This window comes from Melampsora larici-populina, assembly GCF_000204055.1.
Source record: "Melampsora larici-populina 98AG31 unplaced genomic scaffold MELLAscaffold_32, whole genome shotgun sequence".
In the NCBI taxonomy this organism is placed as follows: Eukaryota; Fungi; Basidiomycota; class Pucciniomycetes; order Pucciniales; family Melampsoraceae; genus Melampsora; species Melampsora laricis-populina.
Window position 1 is genome coordinate 217,041 of NW_006768796.1, and position 19,264 is coordinate 236,304.

Sequence of the window (19,264 nt, forward strand, 5' to 3'; positions counted from 1 at the left end):
ATTCTTGAAAATAGTTTACAATCAACATCAGCAATTGAATCAGATAGATATCAATCTTGTTCAAGATCCAAGAGTATGTTTTGTTTTTTTGTACATATCATCAAACCAAACTTTTTCCTATTCTTCAGCAAAAGCCAATCTCATTTGAATCATTCTGCATGAAAGGGTTGAACATTGATCTTGTTCAAACCAAGGAGCATCTTTGATCTTGAACAAGATCAACATTCAAAACCTTTTCCTATCAAAGTGTTTCTACCAATCTTTTTATATGCGAAAAATGATATGTAATGTGATTGATCAAGATTCCATTAAGCTCAAGATAAATTTTCCTGTCAGATCTTTTGATTTATGATCCCAAATACTTCGGATTTCAACAAGCTTTCTTATTCAAAAATAATAATATGCAAGGTATCTGATTTATCCTGATTGTACAATCCAGATTGTGACTAATCAATCCTAGCAATTGTATTAAAAACAAGATCAAGTCACTGCCAGGATTAAACACTGTCCTAATTGGGATAATGTGTCACTTTTTTGGGATAATGAATTTTTGCCATATAAATGCTAAGCAATTAATGCAAAAGTGATCATTATTCCATTGGGGACAGTGTTTAATCCTGGCAGTGAGTGTATTCAAGAAGTGATACACATATGAGCATCAGTTTACTCAATTTGATTCTGATTGTGGTATCCTATTTGGACCGTATTGTGGTGTATGATGATGAAGGTGTCAGTTGAGGAAGCAAGGTGAAAAATTTGCAAGGTGGGTGAGGGGTGAAGACAAAGAGGTTGTCTGTTGGAGCCTGGGGCAAAGCACATTCAAATAAGCTTTTTATCCACAATTCCACAAAGCCAGAACACAGCCAAAATTTTCTTTTCTGGCCTTGTGGAAAATTTTTCTGGAGCCTCTGTGGACAAGTTCCAGAACAACTTTGTGTAGGACAAATGTACCATAACATAAACTTTATGAAATCTGCAGAGATATTTGCAAACATGCATGTCTTTGTTGTCCGGCCAAATTTCTTTGTGCTAAACATAAGGCAAGACTTTTCACGTATTTTACAACTTCCATCAAGAAGTCTTGGGTGTGGGCTCAATTTGTCCACTAAAATTACCACTTTGTCATGGTATATCATATGAGGCATATGTCATGTGTGAAAAAACATATAACCCCAAATGTCTCTGCCATTCAGTGCATTCCCTGCTCAGACTTAGAATTGTATGGTTGGTGACAGCAAGAATCATGCAACAACGGACCCAGTATTTTGTAATGCAATTATTGATATACAATCATCAATGTTTGAAAATTGTATGCTTCACAAAAATATATTTTTCCCTGGTTATTCTTTTGCATACATTCTTCCTTTTTGAACATGTGTAAAAAAATGCTTGGAAAAATTAGCCCACAAATGTAGTCCACGGATGGTCAATTGTTGAATTTTATGGTGGGTCACCCAATCACAAAACTTTCATTCTGTAAATAATAAGCCATGCAAAAGTATATAAACTCAGGGTAATAATGAGTTTTGCATGCATCAACTTACAGAGTACAAGCATTGCAAAAAAACACATTGTGAAGTTCCAAAATCTCACTTCATTCTATATCTTGAGTTTCAAAAAATGACAATCAAAAATTGATGTATTACATGTCAAAACAATCAAAAATGCCAAGAATAATAACCATATAGTCAAAGGGATACAACATATTTCAACCTAGAGAGTGATATTAGACACCATCACTCCTTGGGAAGACAAAGAACACCAAAAAAATCATATAAAAGAAAAAAATAATTCTTGAAACTAATAACTAAGTTACCAGAACCTACACACCTCACACTCAAGTATCAAGAGTGAGAACATCAGATCAAAAATACAAATTCAAAAAAGAAACAAAGTCAACCAGGGTGTTCTTCTAAGATTGACCTGTTGACTACTAGGATTCAACTTAAATTAAGAATAACTACAGATCAGGCAAAACATCCAGTAAAAAACCCTTAATAAAACATAACCTCCGTACCAACCAGGTAAGATATGCTTGAACCCTAACCAAGTACCAAGTTTCAATCATAAGTTAAATACAATTCAATCCTGTTCATATCACTTAAACTAGTTAGTCAAACAAGCTAACTCACACTCAAGATCTCCAGTATAAATACCAAGAAGGCTTCCCACCAATTGAAGAAGAAGAATCTTATAACCACACTAGAACATTTCCATCAGAATGGAATGGGACTGGGCTTCTGGGCTGATCAGCAGCATGGTTTACGCTTGACTGCCCGAAGGCGGAATGTCTTTTATTAGCGTGCAAGATAAAGCAGAAACGCATAATAAAAAACTGAAACAGAGAAAAGAAAAACTGGTTGGAAACCTGACACGTAGAAAACATAGGAGACACAAGAGTTCTGTGGGTGGTACTATTTTTAGGTAAGGCTTACAACTTTTTTGAGAAACATTTTAGCTTGACTACTGAAGGCAAAAGAAAAAATTGTTGGTTTTTAGGTTATTTTTGTATTTTCTTCCCAGTTTGGGTGGGAGGGAGGTAACAAAACTTTTTTAGATTTTTTGTAAAAAAGAAACTGAAAGATAACTAATAGAGAAGAAAAATGTCGAACCGGTGATTGATGAAGAACGCGGGACAAAAATAAATTTTATAGTGGTAAAAAAATTTGTTTCAGAGATGGGACAAACATCCACTTGCAGAGAAGATGGGAATATAAGGAAATTCAATATTTTGTCTTTTGCATCTTATTGTCCATCCTTGTCTGGCACATGAGACGAAATTCATCTACGCCATAAAGGAATGGACGTTAAGATTCAACACGTGTGCTTCCTGTACCCGGTCCACCATTTTTGTCCCATTCCCCTTTGTCAATACGCGTACCAACACCGATCAGAAAGATTATCAAACCTTCAACATAACCACCAGCCAAAAATCCTTTTTAAACAGAACTTATCCACAGATAACTTCTAGTTTCTTTGCTTATTGTTGTTTCTATCAAAAGCTCAATATCACCTTTCTCTTTTCTATTGGCATATTTTAAAAGTTTTGAGCTAAAGTTAAAAGGACACAACTTATCAACCAATTCATTACTGTCAAACAATATTCCTAGACTTGTATCCTAAATCTAAGAGATCAGTTTTCTTACTTTTAGTACAATAGAATTTAGACCTCTCTGGGTTAACCCCTCTGGCAAAGTCCGAGTTGATTGGTTTGAAATATCTCAGCAGATATTTGACAATGATAAGTGAGAATCATAAAGCTGAAGAAGGGATAATTATAACCATAGGCACAAAAGCAGATAAATTATGTGTAAGCTGTAAGGAGGTGTTGATGATATAGACCATAAGACAAAGGCCTTCTAGCAAAATTATACTTTAAATTGATGATAAAATAAAAAAGTATGAATAAATTAGACAAGGCAGACATATAAGAGAAAATTTGACTATGATGTGATTTACAATGACTTGATGGTAAACAGCTTCAGGCTAAATGTGGCATATCTTTATGAAGAAAATTTCACAAGAATGATGATCATACTTGCCAAACTCTTCATCCTTTGTTTTGAGAAATTACATGAGCGGGAAGGTGTCAGTGGTTTAGCGTGCATACCACAGGCTGACCCCAATTTTACTTTTCTTGATAGGATTCTCTAATGAGAGAGTAGTTGTATGGATATTTAGTATGAATATTTAGTATTGAAACAATTGGTCCTTGGTCGTCCACTGTGAAGCCTGGAGAAAAACCGGTCGTCAGTGAGACGAAGGCAAAGATAATCCAAAGTAATCGAAGCACATGTTGGTAAATCTTTGGGTTGATTGTGATTCATTTTCACCCAATTATAATCGACATATAATAATCGTGCGACAATTGGGTGAAGGTGTTTTGTTTTAAGATGACCAACACCGTTTCTTCCTCGATAGGAGGGAACTTTATTCATCCTTCAATGCGAAGGGAAGTCTTGCAACGGTCTCCGTGTATTAGACGTTGACACACCGTGTGAAAACGGGTGTGATTGACTCCTTGCGGAACTATTGAAGTTCAGTACAGTGTTCAAACCGATTTTAGGTAATTGGTGTTCAAACTGTTGAGCAAGTGGTTGACACACTGTATGCGCTCAACCCGGTTGCAAGGTCCAGAGCACTTCAAAAGATGCGCATGGACTAGGGCTATCAAATGAGCCTACTCCCAGCCCCTCAACTCCCCTCACTTTCGCGCAAAATCGATTGGCGCAATTTTTTTTCGTGCCTCCAAGGCCTGATTCCGACGTTCGATTTTAAGGCTCTTTTTGACCGTTACATCCCATTATCTCAGGAAGTATTGGTGCTATGAGGTTGAAAGCTAGCTTAAACGAAAGCCTTTAATGTCACGCACATTTTGCACTACTGTAGGTGCTGTGAATGTGTCGTTTAGTGCCCTCAAAACCCGCCAACAAAACGTCGGAATTTACATCAGATACCTCTGTAGGCGCATTCCTGAGTCCTAGTTCAGTACAGTGTTCAAACCGATTTTAGGTAATTGGTGTTCAAACTGTTGAGCAAGTGGTTGACACACTGTATGCGCTCAACCCGGTTGCAAAACAGTTTGCGTACTCGGGGCCAAACAGTTTGGCGTCTGCTTGCAAACCAGGGTAACCAGGGTCTGTTTAAAGGCGCTCCGTGGTGTATGTATGTACATTTGTATCGCTCGCGATTATGCGATTCAAAGGATTGTATCGCACATCATCAAGACGGACAAATCTTGGAATTGCTCAATTTTGATGCCATTCAAAGTATTGTATTGCTCAGGGATTTTTATCGCATGGTCCCATGAGGGATGTTGAGTCGCATCAGGTTTGAATCGGTGAATTTGCCTTGCGATTCATCATCGCAACTCCCTCTTATCGCTTCCAGTCTTGCGACTTGAAATCGCAAGATATATTTAATCGCTTCAACATCATGCAATATAAAATCGCATGTTCATCATATCGCATTGGATAGATGCAATTCTCTATCGCCGGTACAATGGCTGTGTGTACTGGCATACACACATGTGAAGTAAAAATGTTGGCGGTGGTATTGATATTGTAACACATGTGAATCATTTTTGTCCCCAAGCATCCCTGGATAATCTTCATGACTGCCAATGGGAGTATTACCAAATACTCCTCATGGCTGACAGTGAGTCATCCCTTGCAATCCATAATCTGAACTAGATCCTTCAGACACTATACCCTTTGTCCAAGTCATCAAGTTTTGATGGGTGACTGGGGTTAAGATCATAATTATGAGGAGGAACATCCAGATTGAAGAAGAAGAAGAAGAAATAGATTTGGAATTGACATGATAAATCTAGGTTTTATTGAGAGCACAGAAATATTGAGTCTGTTTGCTTTGAATGAATAGTGGATGTAGTGTTGAATTGGGAGAATAATAAATTATGTTACCCAACACATCGCTTTGCTCATTTTCTTAATCCCCGCAAGATCTTACTGCACAAGTCCAAACAGCTCCTACAAAAGATATCCTCCTCACTGGAACAAACTCTTGAATTCAGGATTGATTATCTGAATTTGATTAGGTAAGAATTTGCTGACACAAGTCAAAAGTCTTGTGATCATGATGAATCCCGATTGAACTCTCAACCAACCCCTTTGATTTGAGACTCCTAACTTATGACATTCAAACTGGAAGATGAGTGTATGCAGAATTTGTGCAAGACCAACATGGAGGATAACTTGCAAGATATTTTCTTGTTTGTCTATCACAAGAGATCAAAAGCTTGTACAATGCTCTTTCTGACAAACCCAGTAAACTGTTTCTCTTGTCCAAAATTCAACAAACACTATTGTTACAATCAGACGGCTGTGTTCTTTTAATCCAGGTGGGCTCATCTCCATCCATGATCACTAGTTCATATGCTTTATGCAACAAACAATTTAAACCTTTTCATAATTAACTGATCCTACCAAGGCAAAGCACAGCTATAGTGCAACATGTGGTCAGGGAGGTCGCTTGGATCTTGTGTCTCACACGGCTCTTGCAAATTAGTTTTGAGTTTTGTTTACCATAAGTGCAGGTCATCATCATTGCTGCAAGTATGTTGGGAGATTTGACACCTTCAGTCCCTTCTATATATGAAGCTGAGCATCAAACACAATAGTATTGAATAGAAAGAATTGAGATTGAATGGATGAGAGCAACTGACATTTGCTACTGAATGACTCTGCACTACATATATTTCTTCAAAAAGAGCTGGGTTGTAAATATCTAAAGCTCCATACAAGTACAGTTCATCTTTGAGTGGTTCTGAGTGGATCCTTTCAGATGTTGGGACAATGGGCATGTGCCAATTACAATCCACTTCAGCCTTGGGAAGAGATCTTAGATATTGAGAATTGGATGATATGGCGATCTGAAGTACAATCAGAAACACTTTATCAGATGCTTTATGCGACATATGTAAAGGGGACCTCGCAAGATAAAACCTATTGGTGATTTGAGCCAGTGGACTGTGCACAATTCTCAAGATGACATAGAAGATGATTCTGGAATCGAGCAATCAACTAAAGCCAAGACTGTCTAATTTACTCAATAGAGTTCTATGATATTTCGGACAAGTGACCAGTAAGAACATCTTATGAATTACTATTAAGCCTAAGACGAACAGCATTAGCGTGTGCTTCCAAACCTTCAATCTCAGCAAGTTTAATCACAGTAGGTCCCAATCGACGTAATCCATCTTCAGTCAATTCTTGCGCAGTGATATGTTTCATAAATGCTAATGTAGAGACACCTGAGAATTGTTTAGCAAACTTCATGGTAGGAAGTGAACTATAGAAACGAAACATGAGTCAGTATTTTCAACGGTGTGTGAAAGACGGTGTTATGGATCCACTTACTGGTTAGTACCAGATGCATAATCTCCGCAGCTTTCTGGAGAGAATGCCCCGAGAAAGACACTTCCAGCATTCCTGATCTGAGGGAGGTATTGGCTCGGATTAGGAAGGTGTAGGATGAGATGTTCAGGGGCATATTCATTACTCAAGTCGAAAGCTTGCGTGAGTGAATTGACTCGGACTATCAAGCTTCTAGGAATAGATTGTTGGATGATTGAAAGACGTGGTAGGCGTAATGCTTGAGCTTCGATATGGTCTTCGATCTCGGATAATAAGCCCTCTGAAACGTTCACAGCCAGGAGTACAACTTGAGAATCGGGTCCGTGTTCAGCTTGAGAAAGAAGATCAGCGGCCACAAAAGCTGGATTGGATGACTCATCAGCAATGACAAGAACTTCAGAAGGTCCCGCAGGCATATCAATGGCAACACTAGCTTCAACATCACTTGCGACCAACATCTTAGCTGTTGTCACGAACTGGTTCCCAGGCCCAAAAATCTTATCCACTTTAGTAATTGTTTCGGTTCCATAAGCCATAGCACTGATCGAATGTGCACCCCCAGCTTTCACGATCTCCTTCACACCACATCGATTAGCGATGTACATGATCTCGGGCGAGATTGTGCCATCAGGTCTTGGAGGAGTAGCGATCGAGATATGCGGACAGCCAGCAACTTGCGCGGGTATGGCCAACATGAGGGCGGTCGAGGGTAAAACAGCGGTCCCGCCTGGTACATAAAGACCAACTCGATCGATGGGTCGGGCAAACCGTGAGCATACGACACCTTCCATAGTCTCTACAACCATAGGCGAGCGTTCCTTGTCGAGTTGCTTGGCGTGGAAGGTGTAGATGTTATTGTAAGCAATGTCGATGGCCTCTTTGGCCTCCGGGGTGATTTTCATGGTTTCTTGACCAAAGGGAGATCTCATAATCAGGTCAGTAATACTCGCGTTGGGATTTCGATCAAAACTGATGATTGCCTTGAGTAGAGCATTGTCACCACCAGATTTGATGTTGTCAACAATGGGTTTAACACGGGAAAGCATTGCCTTGGAGTCCATCGGTGGGCGGTTCAGTAACTTGTGATGATCGGTGGAAGGTATCTGGGCAAGATCCATGATCTGGCACTTCAGACCAGGATTTGCTTGAGATTGAGCAGGTTTTGACGATTGGGCAGGCGAGTCTTTGTTAGTCGTGGGTGCTTGATTTTCTGCGGTAGATTTTCCGTTAGAAGAGTTGTCCCATTTAGGTTTAGCATCGCCTTTTCTCCTGGTGATCTTGAGTGATCTCTTGTTCAAAACATCCTCTACATCTTTAAGCGAAACACCCTTGCTGATACATCTACAAAGTGCAAAATAGAACAAGTCGGCCATCTCATTCTTGACGTCTTCGTGAGATTCAGCTTCACATAGCTCCTCGGCTTCCTCCATAATTTTAGCTCTCAATAATTTCTCGTCATTGAACAAGCGGTTTGTATAGCTACCGGGCGTAGAGTTTTGGAAACGGTTTAGGAGTACGGACTCGAGGTGGCTGAATCCCCCTACAGGCCCAAAACAGCTCATCTCTTGAGTGTGACAAAATCCTGTGAGTGGCTTTTGAATGACTTGAAATTCGAGCGCGTCGCGATCGCAATCTGTACGTATGCGCACAACAGATTGAGTGGCACCGCTGGTTGCGCCCTTGGCCCATATTTCATTACGCGAGCGGCTGTAGTAGGTGGCCTTTCGGGTCTTGATACTCAATTTGATAGATTCTTTGGATGAGTACACCTGACCTAACAATGTTGACGCCGGAGATCTGGAGACGACGCAAGTAGAGAAGAGGCCGTCTGTTCGATCGGTACGTAGAACCAAGACATACAGATCGGCCAAGTAATCAATATCCACAGAGGTTATAGATGTGCAAGATACGATATGGACTAGATCGGGAGATCGGAGGGCGTCTTGCATCTTGTCTTTGAGTTCGTTAAGATCCAACTGGGGATCAAACAGGAACCTCGGCCGGTCAGACGAGCCTTGTGATTCTATAGCAGAGGTAACTTGTGATCGGGTTGCTTTTTCCAACGTGTACATCACACCCGACACAGAATCAAGTATCATTTGGTTTGCGCTCTCCACGCCGTCGATGATCTTCACGATCCGATCAGGAGGTACGCCGAGGGATACCAACTCGACATCTAGATCGGTGAAAACTTTGACGACACCTAAATCGAGAACTTTGAGCACTTCTGCTGATCTTCGAAGGCGGGATTCGGGAGAGTCCTCCGAGTGGTGATCCAGAACGTAGAGCTCGAAATGACTAGGTAAGATCTTGATGATATCGATGGCAGATGAGAGCGGAATGAGAATAGGGGTGATGACAGCTAATGACTCGAGTAGATCGATGGAAGGTAAATTATTTGGTGAGTCCAAGAAAGGAAGGTATGGTAAATGAGCAAATGCCATCTTGATATCTTTGAGTTGTTTTGATTGAGCTGATTGGCGAACTGAAATGAAAAAAAGGAAACAGTGGATTGACAACTTCAACTTTTCTCTGCTGAGCTACATACATGGCCCGCGCTACAAGCAATCTACCACATACATAGCTTTATACATGGAAAACCCGTGGTGATCGCAACTTGCCACATTTTTAAACTCCTCGCAGGGGGCCACATCAACTTGCTTCTTGTTCATCCTTAACCTTGTCTTCTTAGTTTTCGAGTCAAGAGTGGACATAGAGGGTTTTCATTCGGATCTCTTTGCACCATCGGTTCATTAATTCCAAAGCTTGAGAAGTTAAAATTATTTATTCCAACTCACAGATCTGTTCAAGTGCTTCTGATACTATGGTATTTAATTCTTACACTCTTCTTTTCCATTGATAACATCTTCTCAAGCATCATCCAACCAAATCCTTTAATATCAGGTTTTGAAATCATCTGTCTCCTTATGGTAGGATCAGAGCAGCCGTGGTCCTTGGATGGTGATGTTCCAGCGGATATCTTCTAGCCCAAAGAGTTGCAAAAAGTTGTCCGAGCTGATACCTTTCCACAGCATATGTCTTCACATGCAAGACCTGTTCCGCATGGCCTGCACAAAACTTGAGAGATCTTACAGGGTACTTGGAAGTAGAGATGTATATTTCTCGTGATTCCTATGCGTACATTGTTTGATAATATAAGTTGATCCGCTCAGTCAAGGCACGCAAAAAATATCTGAAGGTGCAAATTGTGGTTACATCACGAAGAAACAACTGCGTTCCCGAATGGGGGTATATATATATATATATATGTATTCGCTCATCCACAAATGTTTTCCGATGTAAAGAAAGAGGTGCCTGCTGGGCAAGTGGAGGTCAGATCTTTTCGCGGGGTGAGATATGAATCCTTCCACTCTCAATGATCATGATTCCATCCTTGGCCATCCTCTTTTCTCTTTCCCGAACAGCATATCAAGTGTTTCCGAGGTTCGATATCCTGAATTCGGGCACGGTGACGATGACGATTTAAAACTGAAATTAAAAACTGAATTCGAGCCCAAGTTGTCCAACTGAGGAAGCGCCGAGCTAGGCCATGCAAATGCATACAATAGATGAGGTCATGATGAAATTGATTTTTCCTCAAATTCTGCCACGTTGGGCGTCACCAGGGTTGGAAGTCCTAATTAACCCTTCAATTCACTAACACATAGATGCCCTTTGGCCTTCTTTGGCTATCTTCCAGCCACCCTTACGGTCCACCCTGGTCCTCCATGTAGAACGAGCTTCTCTCGACGGGACTTCAATTCAGTCAACTCAATGTCGATTGCTTTGTGGCTGACCATCATGATCTAAGAATCAAGTTCAACAACTCTGAAAGCATTTAGCCAGGTTGATCTGGAGACGCATATATATTGTTGCCTTGCCTTTCCCCGTTGAGATCTCATTTTGTTTCTATCAACATCTTCTTGTCGTCTACGCTTCCCACTTCCATCGTTTCCATCTTCTGTTGAGAGAATTTCTGTTATACTGTGTTTCCACACTCCCCATCGATATCATCTCTTACCCTTGACGCCATCATAATCCCCGTACCTACTCACACGCCTACATTCTTCCCTCTGACCGAGCCAACCAAACTTGCATCATCGTAATTCGCACACAACCAGTCTGAGTCATGGCATTAGTTACTAATAGTAGTTTTTGTGTCTCACACGTTGCCACCTCTACTCAACATCACCACTCCGATTTCTCTTCTCAACGCCTTCCCACTCCGTCCTTGCCGCTAGGCAGCCAGGATATGCCCAAGACGCTACCTTGCAAGTGGCAAGTAGCGGTCCCCAACGACCATGTTATCCAATGTCTACAAACTTCGACTCCCAATCAACCTCAGCCTCCGTCTCACTTTGAAACCCCACGTACAATATACCTCGGACCTAAGAGAGTAGAAGATGTAAAATTGAACAGAATCGACAAATCCCGCAATGGTCGTCGCTGGAGACCCTCCCGAAGGCCTTTCGTATTCAAGAGTAGCCCGTTAGCAGAAGGTCACAGCGCAGGAAGACTCAATATTTACATCGGCACGCCGTTCAACCGATTCTCCAAGATCACTACCCTTTCTAGAAACCCCTTCATACGCTCCGGCTTTACAACCAATCTGGCACCATCATCTCATCGTCATGACTATTTCATGGATACTCAAATCACTTCTACCTCTTCGCATATAATTCCTCAACGTAATTTTTGCACACAATACCCGAACGTATCATCGCTACTTCCCAATTCCCCGCCCCTACCGAAGCTTGATAGAATTAGACAGCCATTAATCTCCCGATTCCAATTCTCGAGTCCTAAACCAATGCGAAGTCCATCTGCAGCACACCATCCACCTGCAGAATGTCAGAAATGGGAAATCTCTTTACCGCAGTGTGTCATGTTGAATTTCATACCCCAATAGAGCATGCTCTAAATAACATAACTGGTTCATGAACGTCAGTCTTTTTCAAATCTTCATTCACATTGTTGTTTCCTCTGGCTCAACGAAACTTTTTGCTTCTTACCAGATTATATACCTCAAACGCCGGAACGACTATACTATAAAATGTCCGGCAACATACTCTTCCTCTGTTCTTTCAACCCGTCTTGCAATCTTCGAATGCTTCTCCTTTTTCTTCATTCTATATCATTTTTTTTCGATTTCACTTATAAATACAATGGACGAAGTCTAACTTTTATTGGAAATTACATGTAATGGTTCAACTTTTTCTTTGTTTTCCCACTTGAATTTTGATACCGTTAAATAATAGATTATTTTTCACGTGTCAACTTGTTACTTGAACCTTTTGTTGCACGAGATGTTTAATTTTTTCCAGAGTCCTTGTAGTGTACAAAGGATTTCCCAAAAAAGTGCATAAGCATATGATGTTGAGGACAAGTAACATGATTGTTTATTCGATTTGTGTACATTAACTCTTGTAACTATTTCCATTGCGCCAAGGACATATCAGCAAAGCGTGCTATGAGCTTCAGAAACAATCTGCTTTCATACGATTCATGCCAACAATTGTAAAATAGCAATCCATAAGACGCTTGAAAATTTCAGATACGTTCCCATGCATAACAGAATTGACATGATGTCGAAAAAAGATATGCTGCTCACCTGATCTCACAGACAGTACATTGATTTCGAGGCCAGGGGTGTCCGTATGTGGGGGAGTCTCCAGAGGCTCGGGACAGGCGTGTAAAGATGATCACTTGAGCACCCCCTTTTAAGACTTATGAGTTGATAGCACCCCCTCCATCGAAGGAGGGATTGTTTTGAGTGTCAGTCAAGCTGAGATGTCTAATAATCAAGTCTCAAGCTATTGGATGATTCAAATTAAAGACAGATGAGCTCAAAATATACAAGATGAACCTCATTTGAATTCAAGATATACAAGATGAATCCCATTCAAATTTGTCCGAACAGGTATGCAGACCAAGTCCTGCTTGGTATATATGTACAGGAATAAAAAATGAGATACGTCTAGGTCTATGGGGGGAGAGGAATTCTAGATGAGCTATACATGGTGTTACTTTCAAATTTCAACTTCGCGTTTCCAAAACTGACAATCATGTCCGACCATGATCTTGCTGCCCGTCAGCGCCAGAATTTTCAAGGGATGAGAGCGGGAATGAACAGACTTTATGAGTTAAACGAAGCAGCTTTGAAGTTTGATTGAAGTTGCATTTGTTGGTATTCCCTCGTGTGCCGAATGTATGCACCCAGTGCATTTTAGACAAGCAACCAGTTTATCGGTCTGTTGTACTTGTAGAGAGGAGGCTTGTTTCTGGATGCCTAGATCCATCTGAAGTATTTTTTGCACCCAAAGCTCGTTCCAATGCATGACTGAAGGTGATAGCCTTTTCGTCTAAATATTTTGTCATTAGCCAGCTGAACGCGATAACACATCCAACCCAAAAAGGTACCATAAGAAAAGTTGATAAGGTATCTGATATTCCCCACGTTTGAAATCTCCAAGCGAGAGATACCCCAACACTAAGTAAGAGTGGAGCATGAATCACATATAGTGAAAAAGAAATTCTCCCCAAAAATTGAAGTGGTCGAGTGGAGAAAAACTGCTGAGCCGCTGGCCATCGTGATATGGTTAAAACCGTTAGGCAGCCGCCCATTATATTGTAAGCTTGCTTCACTTCAAATTCATCTTCACTATATCTTGACATCACCTGAAACATCCAACGCGACCAAGATGCTCCGGTCATTTCCAACCAGGGCACTGATCCGAAAAACAAGCCGACTATCAAGGTGGCGCCCATGGCCGATGAACGAAGATAGCCACATAATATATTTCTTCTATTGAACGTTGGTTGAGTGGGTTGAGATTGTGAGACCTGAAGTTCGGCAATGAGGATACCTAATAGGAATGGCAAGAAAGCGACTTCGTTATGACACAAGTTCACGAGCCCCAGTGCGATCACTAGCATAACTCGAAATCGAAGTTGTAAGTTGGAGATTGCCAATAAGACCAAAAACACATTCAGAGAGCCTAAAAACTCTTCACGCATTGTCCACAAGACAACATTATATTGAGTTTTGTTGCCTGCGTCATACCACAGATTCACCTGTAAGTTTTTGAACATCGATCAATAAGAATTCTTTTTGGTGATTGATATACCTAAAGAATCTCTGACTCACCATAAATTTCAAACATTCTACCGTTTGCGCGTGCCAATTGGGGGTGACGAAACGTGGAATATGGTCAATAGTCCACCAAGTACCCACCTTCGCAGCCCGAGTTTGATCAAAACCTCCACTCAATAGAATGGTATGTGAGACGATAAGTGAAAACAGTGGAGGAGGTGCCAGCCTGACGATCCTGCGTAAACAAGCAGATGCCAATGAATTCCGAACAGAAATCGAATCTGACGGATTTGTACTGATGCGATGGAGGGGGCGATAGGATAACACATAGCCTGATTCACAAAAAAAAATGGTAAGTCAAAAAATATTGATATGGTTTCTTCTCTGAAACACACCTGATAACACGAAAAACAATGTGACCAAGAACTAAGAAAAACCACGTCGATTTAGAAATTTTCAAGGAGAGGCAGCGAGACAAGCCAAAAATGCAAAGAATTAGCAAGTGAAAAAGGCTAACGCTGGGAGATATAAATGATCGCAAGATAGGCCACTGCCAAAAATGGACGGTGCCATCGGGGTCATTTGTGTCTAAAACAGCTTCAGAGTTGAAAGCGACAATCCCATGATGAATCATAACACAGAAAGCCGCGAGGCCTCTCAATCCATTGGCCCAATGTTGTGTAACTCCTTTTGATGAGTTCGTTGCTTGATCCTGTTCTTCTTCCGGTTGATGTCTTCTTTCTTCCAGCAGATGATCCTCCAAAGCTAAAATTTCGTACTCGCCCCCAGATTTAGTCTTGAAGCCAAAAAGATTCATTCTTGCCAAGGCCTTGTCAATGTGATCACGATTAAACATGATTGAGGTAAAGGCAATTGAATGGTGGATACAGATGTGAGCTCAACATGGAAAAAGAAAGATCCTTATCTTTATATATAAGGAAATGATGACTTTCCCATTCCGAAGTGAAGGTTACTCGTTTGCATAATGTGGTCCACCTCAATGGCAACGAAAAAAAATCACTACATGAGGTTGAAACAAATCCATGGTAGTTGACGGGACCAGGCCGGGACTTCAAGTTACGAGCGCGGCTAAAGATTGCTGGATAATTCTTCGAACCAGTAACACTAGACAAAACTCCTCAAAACTCCCTCACACTTGACAACGCCATGGATGCCGCTGCGCGCTATGAAAGTACTGATCAATTTCAACCTTTTGCTCTCAAACAAGAACTCGTTCAGACGATATTCGAGAGAAGATATCCAAACGACTCTCAACCTGACCGACATGTTGAAGAATATGTGTTAGGCCTTTCTTCAACTTCCCTCAGGAATTCTTCAATTAGAAACATGAATGGTGCATTCCCTGATAATTGATCATGAGGGTGGTGATGGATACTGTCAAAAAGGCGATCCACTGATTGGGTACAATTTTTAGGCAGTTATAAGGCCCAGGTTAATCACAAAGAAGTTGAAGAGTAGTTTGCAACCAGTGCAATCCTGAAATCAAAAGGACTTGAAAATATATTGTGACAATGGCCTTCGCCTATCTACACCTTTATTCCTGCCCTTTATCTAGTTCATCAGCTGTAGCGTTCTGATATCACCTTGTAGCTTCTTGGATGAATGGATTTCTTAGTGTGAAGTTTGGAGGAAGAAGGGACACCTGGGGAATCAGGTGCAGCGTAAGCAAAACGGCACACGCCTATACGAGCTTCTGACGAGCTTCTAAACAAATAAGGCACCTGACATACAACACACCAACACACACATAAGAGTTAATAGTAGTAATAGAAATAGAGAGAAAAATCAAGACAAACCTGTGCTCAATGCAACAGGGTACGTTGCTATTATCTTGATGTTCCACTGTTCCACTGTTCCACTGTTCCACTGTTCCACTGTTCCACTGTTCCACTGTTCCACTGTTCCACTGTTCCACTGTTCCACTGTTCCACTGTTCCACTTTTGCTGATATTCGTGGAATTCCTAAAGACAACACCTCATGAGAATTCATCATTATTGAAACTGAACAAACGAGTCGTATCATGTGATAATGACCAAGAAATGGGTGTAACGAACCTTGTTTTGATAGCGTGAAGCCAGTGATTGTAGAACTCCATCAATATTTGACCTTTCTATCTAATCCTGGTATGATCTCCGTCAATGTTGGTACAGTCGATTTCAGGTCAAGTTGAGAGTCATTTGGATATCTTCTCTCAAATATCGAACATTCTAAACGAGTTCTTGTTTGAAAGCAAAAGGTTGAAATTCATCAGTACTTCCATAAAGAACCCTTGCGTGGCTCGTTGCTGATCGGATGAAATGATTTGACTATACTTTAATTATATACATATAGCTCTGGTTTTGGGATTTCAATGAGATTGAATCAAACGATCCCATTTTCTTATATCTCTATCCTTCAAATTCAAAGCGATTCTTTTTCAAAAACAATCTTCAACTTTGACTCCAAGCCTTGTTAAAATATCATGGTTTGGGGGGTTTGGCTACATAGACAAACCTCACATGTTTTTTTGGTGAATTCTCCGTCAATTTCTCTTTAACCAAACATAAAGGTATTCTCAAAAGAGTCAACTCAAAGTTTTAAAAAAACAAAGACAACCAAAAAGCCAAGACTTCAAAAAATTCTTTGCCGAAAAAAAAACTAAAAAAGGAGACGTAACGAAAAAAAGAAACAAGTTGTACAAGGTAAATTGAAAAAAAAAGATAATAAATCACATGACTGTGTTTTTCTTTAAAAGAAAGATAATGAATTAAAAAAAAGGAAGTAGAGAAAACAGTCTATAGGATCTATCCTTTTTTCTTTCCAAAAAAAATCTTTTAACCAAATTTAAAACTAAACTGTTGACCTGAACCACCAAATGGATTACCTCCACCAAATCCACCTGCTTGTTGTTGAAAGAATTGTTGAAAGATTGGATTACCTCCCTGTTGGAATGGATTACCTCCTCTTCCTTGATTCGGATCATTTGGATCATCACCTAGAAAAAAAGGTCAACAGAAGCATCGGATCAGTCTCATGAAAAAAAAGATTTCAATAGTATGAATCATTAAACTAACCGTTATCGTATCTGGCTCTAAGTTCGGGGTTCGAAAGGACCTCCTGTAAAGAATAACACATAAGTCGCAAATGATTAATAAAGCAAACAACAAACAGTTGCAAGATAGTTGTAAGGAGAGAGTCGAGTTCAATACTAACATAAGCTTCATTCAATGCCGCCATCTTGGCTTGCGAACCGCCCTTATCCTGGAAATGAAAATGAAATGAGCTTAATTCACTAAAAAGATTAGATATTTTAGTTTGTCTTACAGGATGTGCCTTCAAAGTTGCCTTACGATAAGCCTTCTTCAAAGTCTTCTCGTCCGCTGTCCTTGACACTCCAAGTACCTTATAATAATCTTTTTGTTTAGAGACTTTCAATCCTTTTTGAGCTTTTCTAAGTCGTTCTGCAATATCTTGATCATCTCCATTCAGCTCATAAGCTTGACTCAAAAGTTTGACAGCTTCTTCCCATTCCTCTGATTTGATTAAAACTTCAGCTTTACCAACTAGTCCCCATGGTTGCTTAGGATCTCTTTCATATAGAATCGTACAGATCGATTTAGATTTCTCAAGTTCATTCAACTTGATGTATGCCTTACAAGTATATGAGTATAATGTAGTCAGAAGTTGAGAATGTTGATCAAGATTTTCGATTGTGGGTGAGATCAAAGGCTCATCAATACCCGACTTAGGATCCACGACTTGTGATGACTTGATGGCTTCTTGAACTTGAGCTAATAATCCTTCACTTTCTTTGCCTCTCGGGTTCAAGATCTTGATTGCTGAGCGATATCCATCAGATTGTATAAAGTTTTGAAGCTTGACGTGTTCTTTATCAATGGCTTTCAATAGTCGAAATGCTTTCTTACAAGGTTTAGATTCTGGATCTGAATGAAGACATTTTTTAATTGGAGCGATTGATTGAGATAAAGGTTGGGCCAGAAAGAAGGATGAAAGCAATGAAACCTTGAGTGCGACTATACCGCTATTGGGATTGAGTTGTGCGACCCGCCTGAAAACATATGAAATAATGTCAACCAAAATGCTCCAGAAATAGAGATGCAAGGCATACACTCACGTTAAATCACCGGCAGCCTCCTGTATGTGACCTCTAGCCAGATGGCAATCACTCCGTATCTGACGTAATTCGGCATTCTGAGGACTATGCTGAATAGCAGCACTAGCTTCTTCCACACAACTATCCCATTTCTTGGCTGACAAGTGCGTTTTACAGGCTTTCAGGTGTTTTCGAGTACTCGCGAGATCGGTCTGAAGGGTAGAGATAACCGAAGAAACGTCTTTGCCAGCCGCCAAATGTGTATCGATCTGAGACTTGCAAGCATCAAGGTCACCGAGTTTCAAGTAAATCTTTGCAAGCTGGATCCGAGCTTTATCAAAGTCCTTTAATTCTAGCACTCTTTGAAATGAAGTAGAGGCATGGTTATAATGTCCCAAGCTCATCTGTGTGGTCGCTTTTTTGTATAGAGTTAGATAGTCGTCAGGGTTTCGGTCAAGCGCCAAGTCAAACAACTCGAGTGCTTGTGTAGAAAGTCCGCTGGCTAGTAAAGAGTTGGCTTTGTCAATAAGCTGAGAAGTAGTGAGTTCTGCGTTCTCAGAGGCCATCGAATCGGATATCATAAGTCGAGCCAACAAAGGAATTGTAGTCAAGATTAAGAAGGCTTTGGCAGTCAACTGCACACCATTAGTGCGAGGACGCATGATGGTCGATGAATGAATAGTTATATGTAGAGGTAGAATTAAAAAAAGGTTGAGATGAATGTGATGATGATGATGATGAAAGTTGATTACAACCAAGAGGCAAGTTGAATTTATAATTTTCGAGAATGCGCTCAATCAAATTCGTGGTGATGTGGAACTTGTCAAGTTGAAATTCAATACAGACTGTACACACATGTAGCAACAGCGCAGCGTGATCAATCATCAAACACATGTAACGCAGCCCTCGGTACTCATAGAAATTGCCTTCGACGACCCACCACACTGCCACAGATCACCACTTTGATCATTTGGATTGCACCCAGATATGAAACTTTCAAAACACTTTCAGACAGCCTTGCCTGATCAGAAGCACTTTCTAGCGATTTGTTTTTTGTAAAAGAAATCAATTTTGAAGGATTGGGAGAGCAAAGTACAAGATTGTTTTTGTTTACTTTATCGATTTGTAAGACTCGGACTAATTGTCTCAATCTTAGCAAATATTATGAAATTTCACTCGAC

The 19,264-nt window shown here is 40.5% G+C and overlaps 4 protein-coding genes across 4 annotated transcripts; 1 reads left to right on the forward strand and 3 right to left on the reverse strand.

The window, feature by feature from the left end:
- Positions 1 to 6,441: 6,441 nt before the first annotated feature.
- On the reverse strand, positions 6,442 to 9,356 carry MELLADRAFT_72470 (uncharacterized protein; the record flags this gene model as incomplete). Its single annotated transcript, XM_007412756.1, has 2 exons — positions 6,442 to 6,810; positions 6,879 to 9,356. 2 exons carry the CDS (start codon positions 9,317 to 9,319, stop codon positions 6,615 to 6,617), a joined length of 2,637 nt encoding a protein of 878 aa, XP_007412818.1.
- Positions 9,357 to 11,004: 1,648 nt separating this feature from the next.
- On the forward strand, positions 11,005 to 11,784 carry MELLADRAFT_89708 (uncharacterized protein; the record flags this gene model as incomplete). Its single annotated transcript, XM_007412641.1, has 1 exon — positions 11,005 to 11,784. One exon carries the CDS (start codon positions 11,005 to 11,007, stop codon positions 11,782 to 11,784), a length of 780 nt encoding a protein of 259 aa, XP_007412703.1.
- Positions 11,785 to 13,118: 1,334 nt separating this feature from the next.
- Positions 13,119 to 14,824, reverse strand: MELLADRAFT_89709 (uncharacterized protein; the record flags this gene model as incomplete). The annotated part of the gene is made up of 4 exons (XM_007412755.1): positions 13,119 to 13,949; positions 14,023 to 14,300; positions 14,364 to 14,394; positions 14,486 to 14,824. 4 exons carry the CDS (start codon positions 14,822 to 14,824, stop codon positions 13,119 to 13,121), a joined length of 1,479 nt encoding a protein of 492 aa, XP_007412817.1.
- Positions 14,825 to 16,803: 1,979 nt separating this feature from the next.
- Positions 16,804 to 18,805, reverse strand: MELLADRAFT_44353 (uncharacterized protein; the record flags this gene model as incomplete). Its single annotated transcript, XM_007412754.2, has 5 exons — positions 16,804 to 16,964; positions 17,044 to 17,086; positions 17,183 to 17,230; positions 17,294 to 18,038; positions 18,105 to 18,805. The coding sequence occupies 5 exons, from the start codon at positions 18,743 to 18,745 to the stop codon at positions 16,804 to 16,806; spliced, it is 1,638 nt and encodes a 545-aa protein (XP_007412816.1).
- Between the last annotated feature and the right edge of the window lie 459 nt (positions 18,806 to 19,264).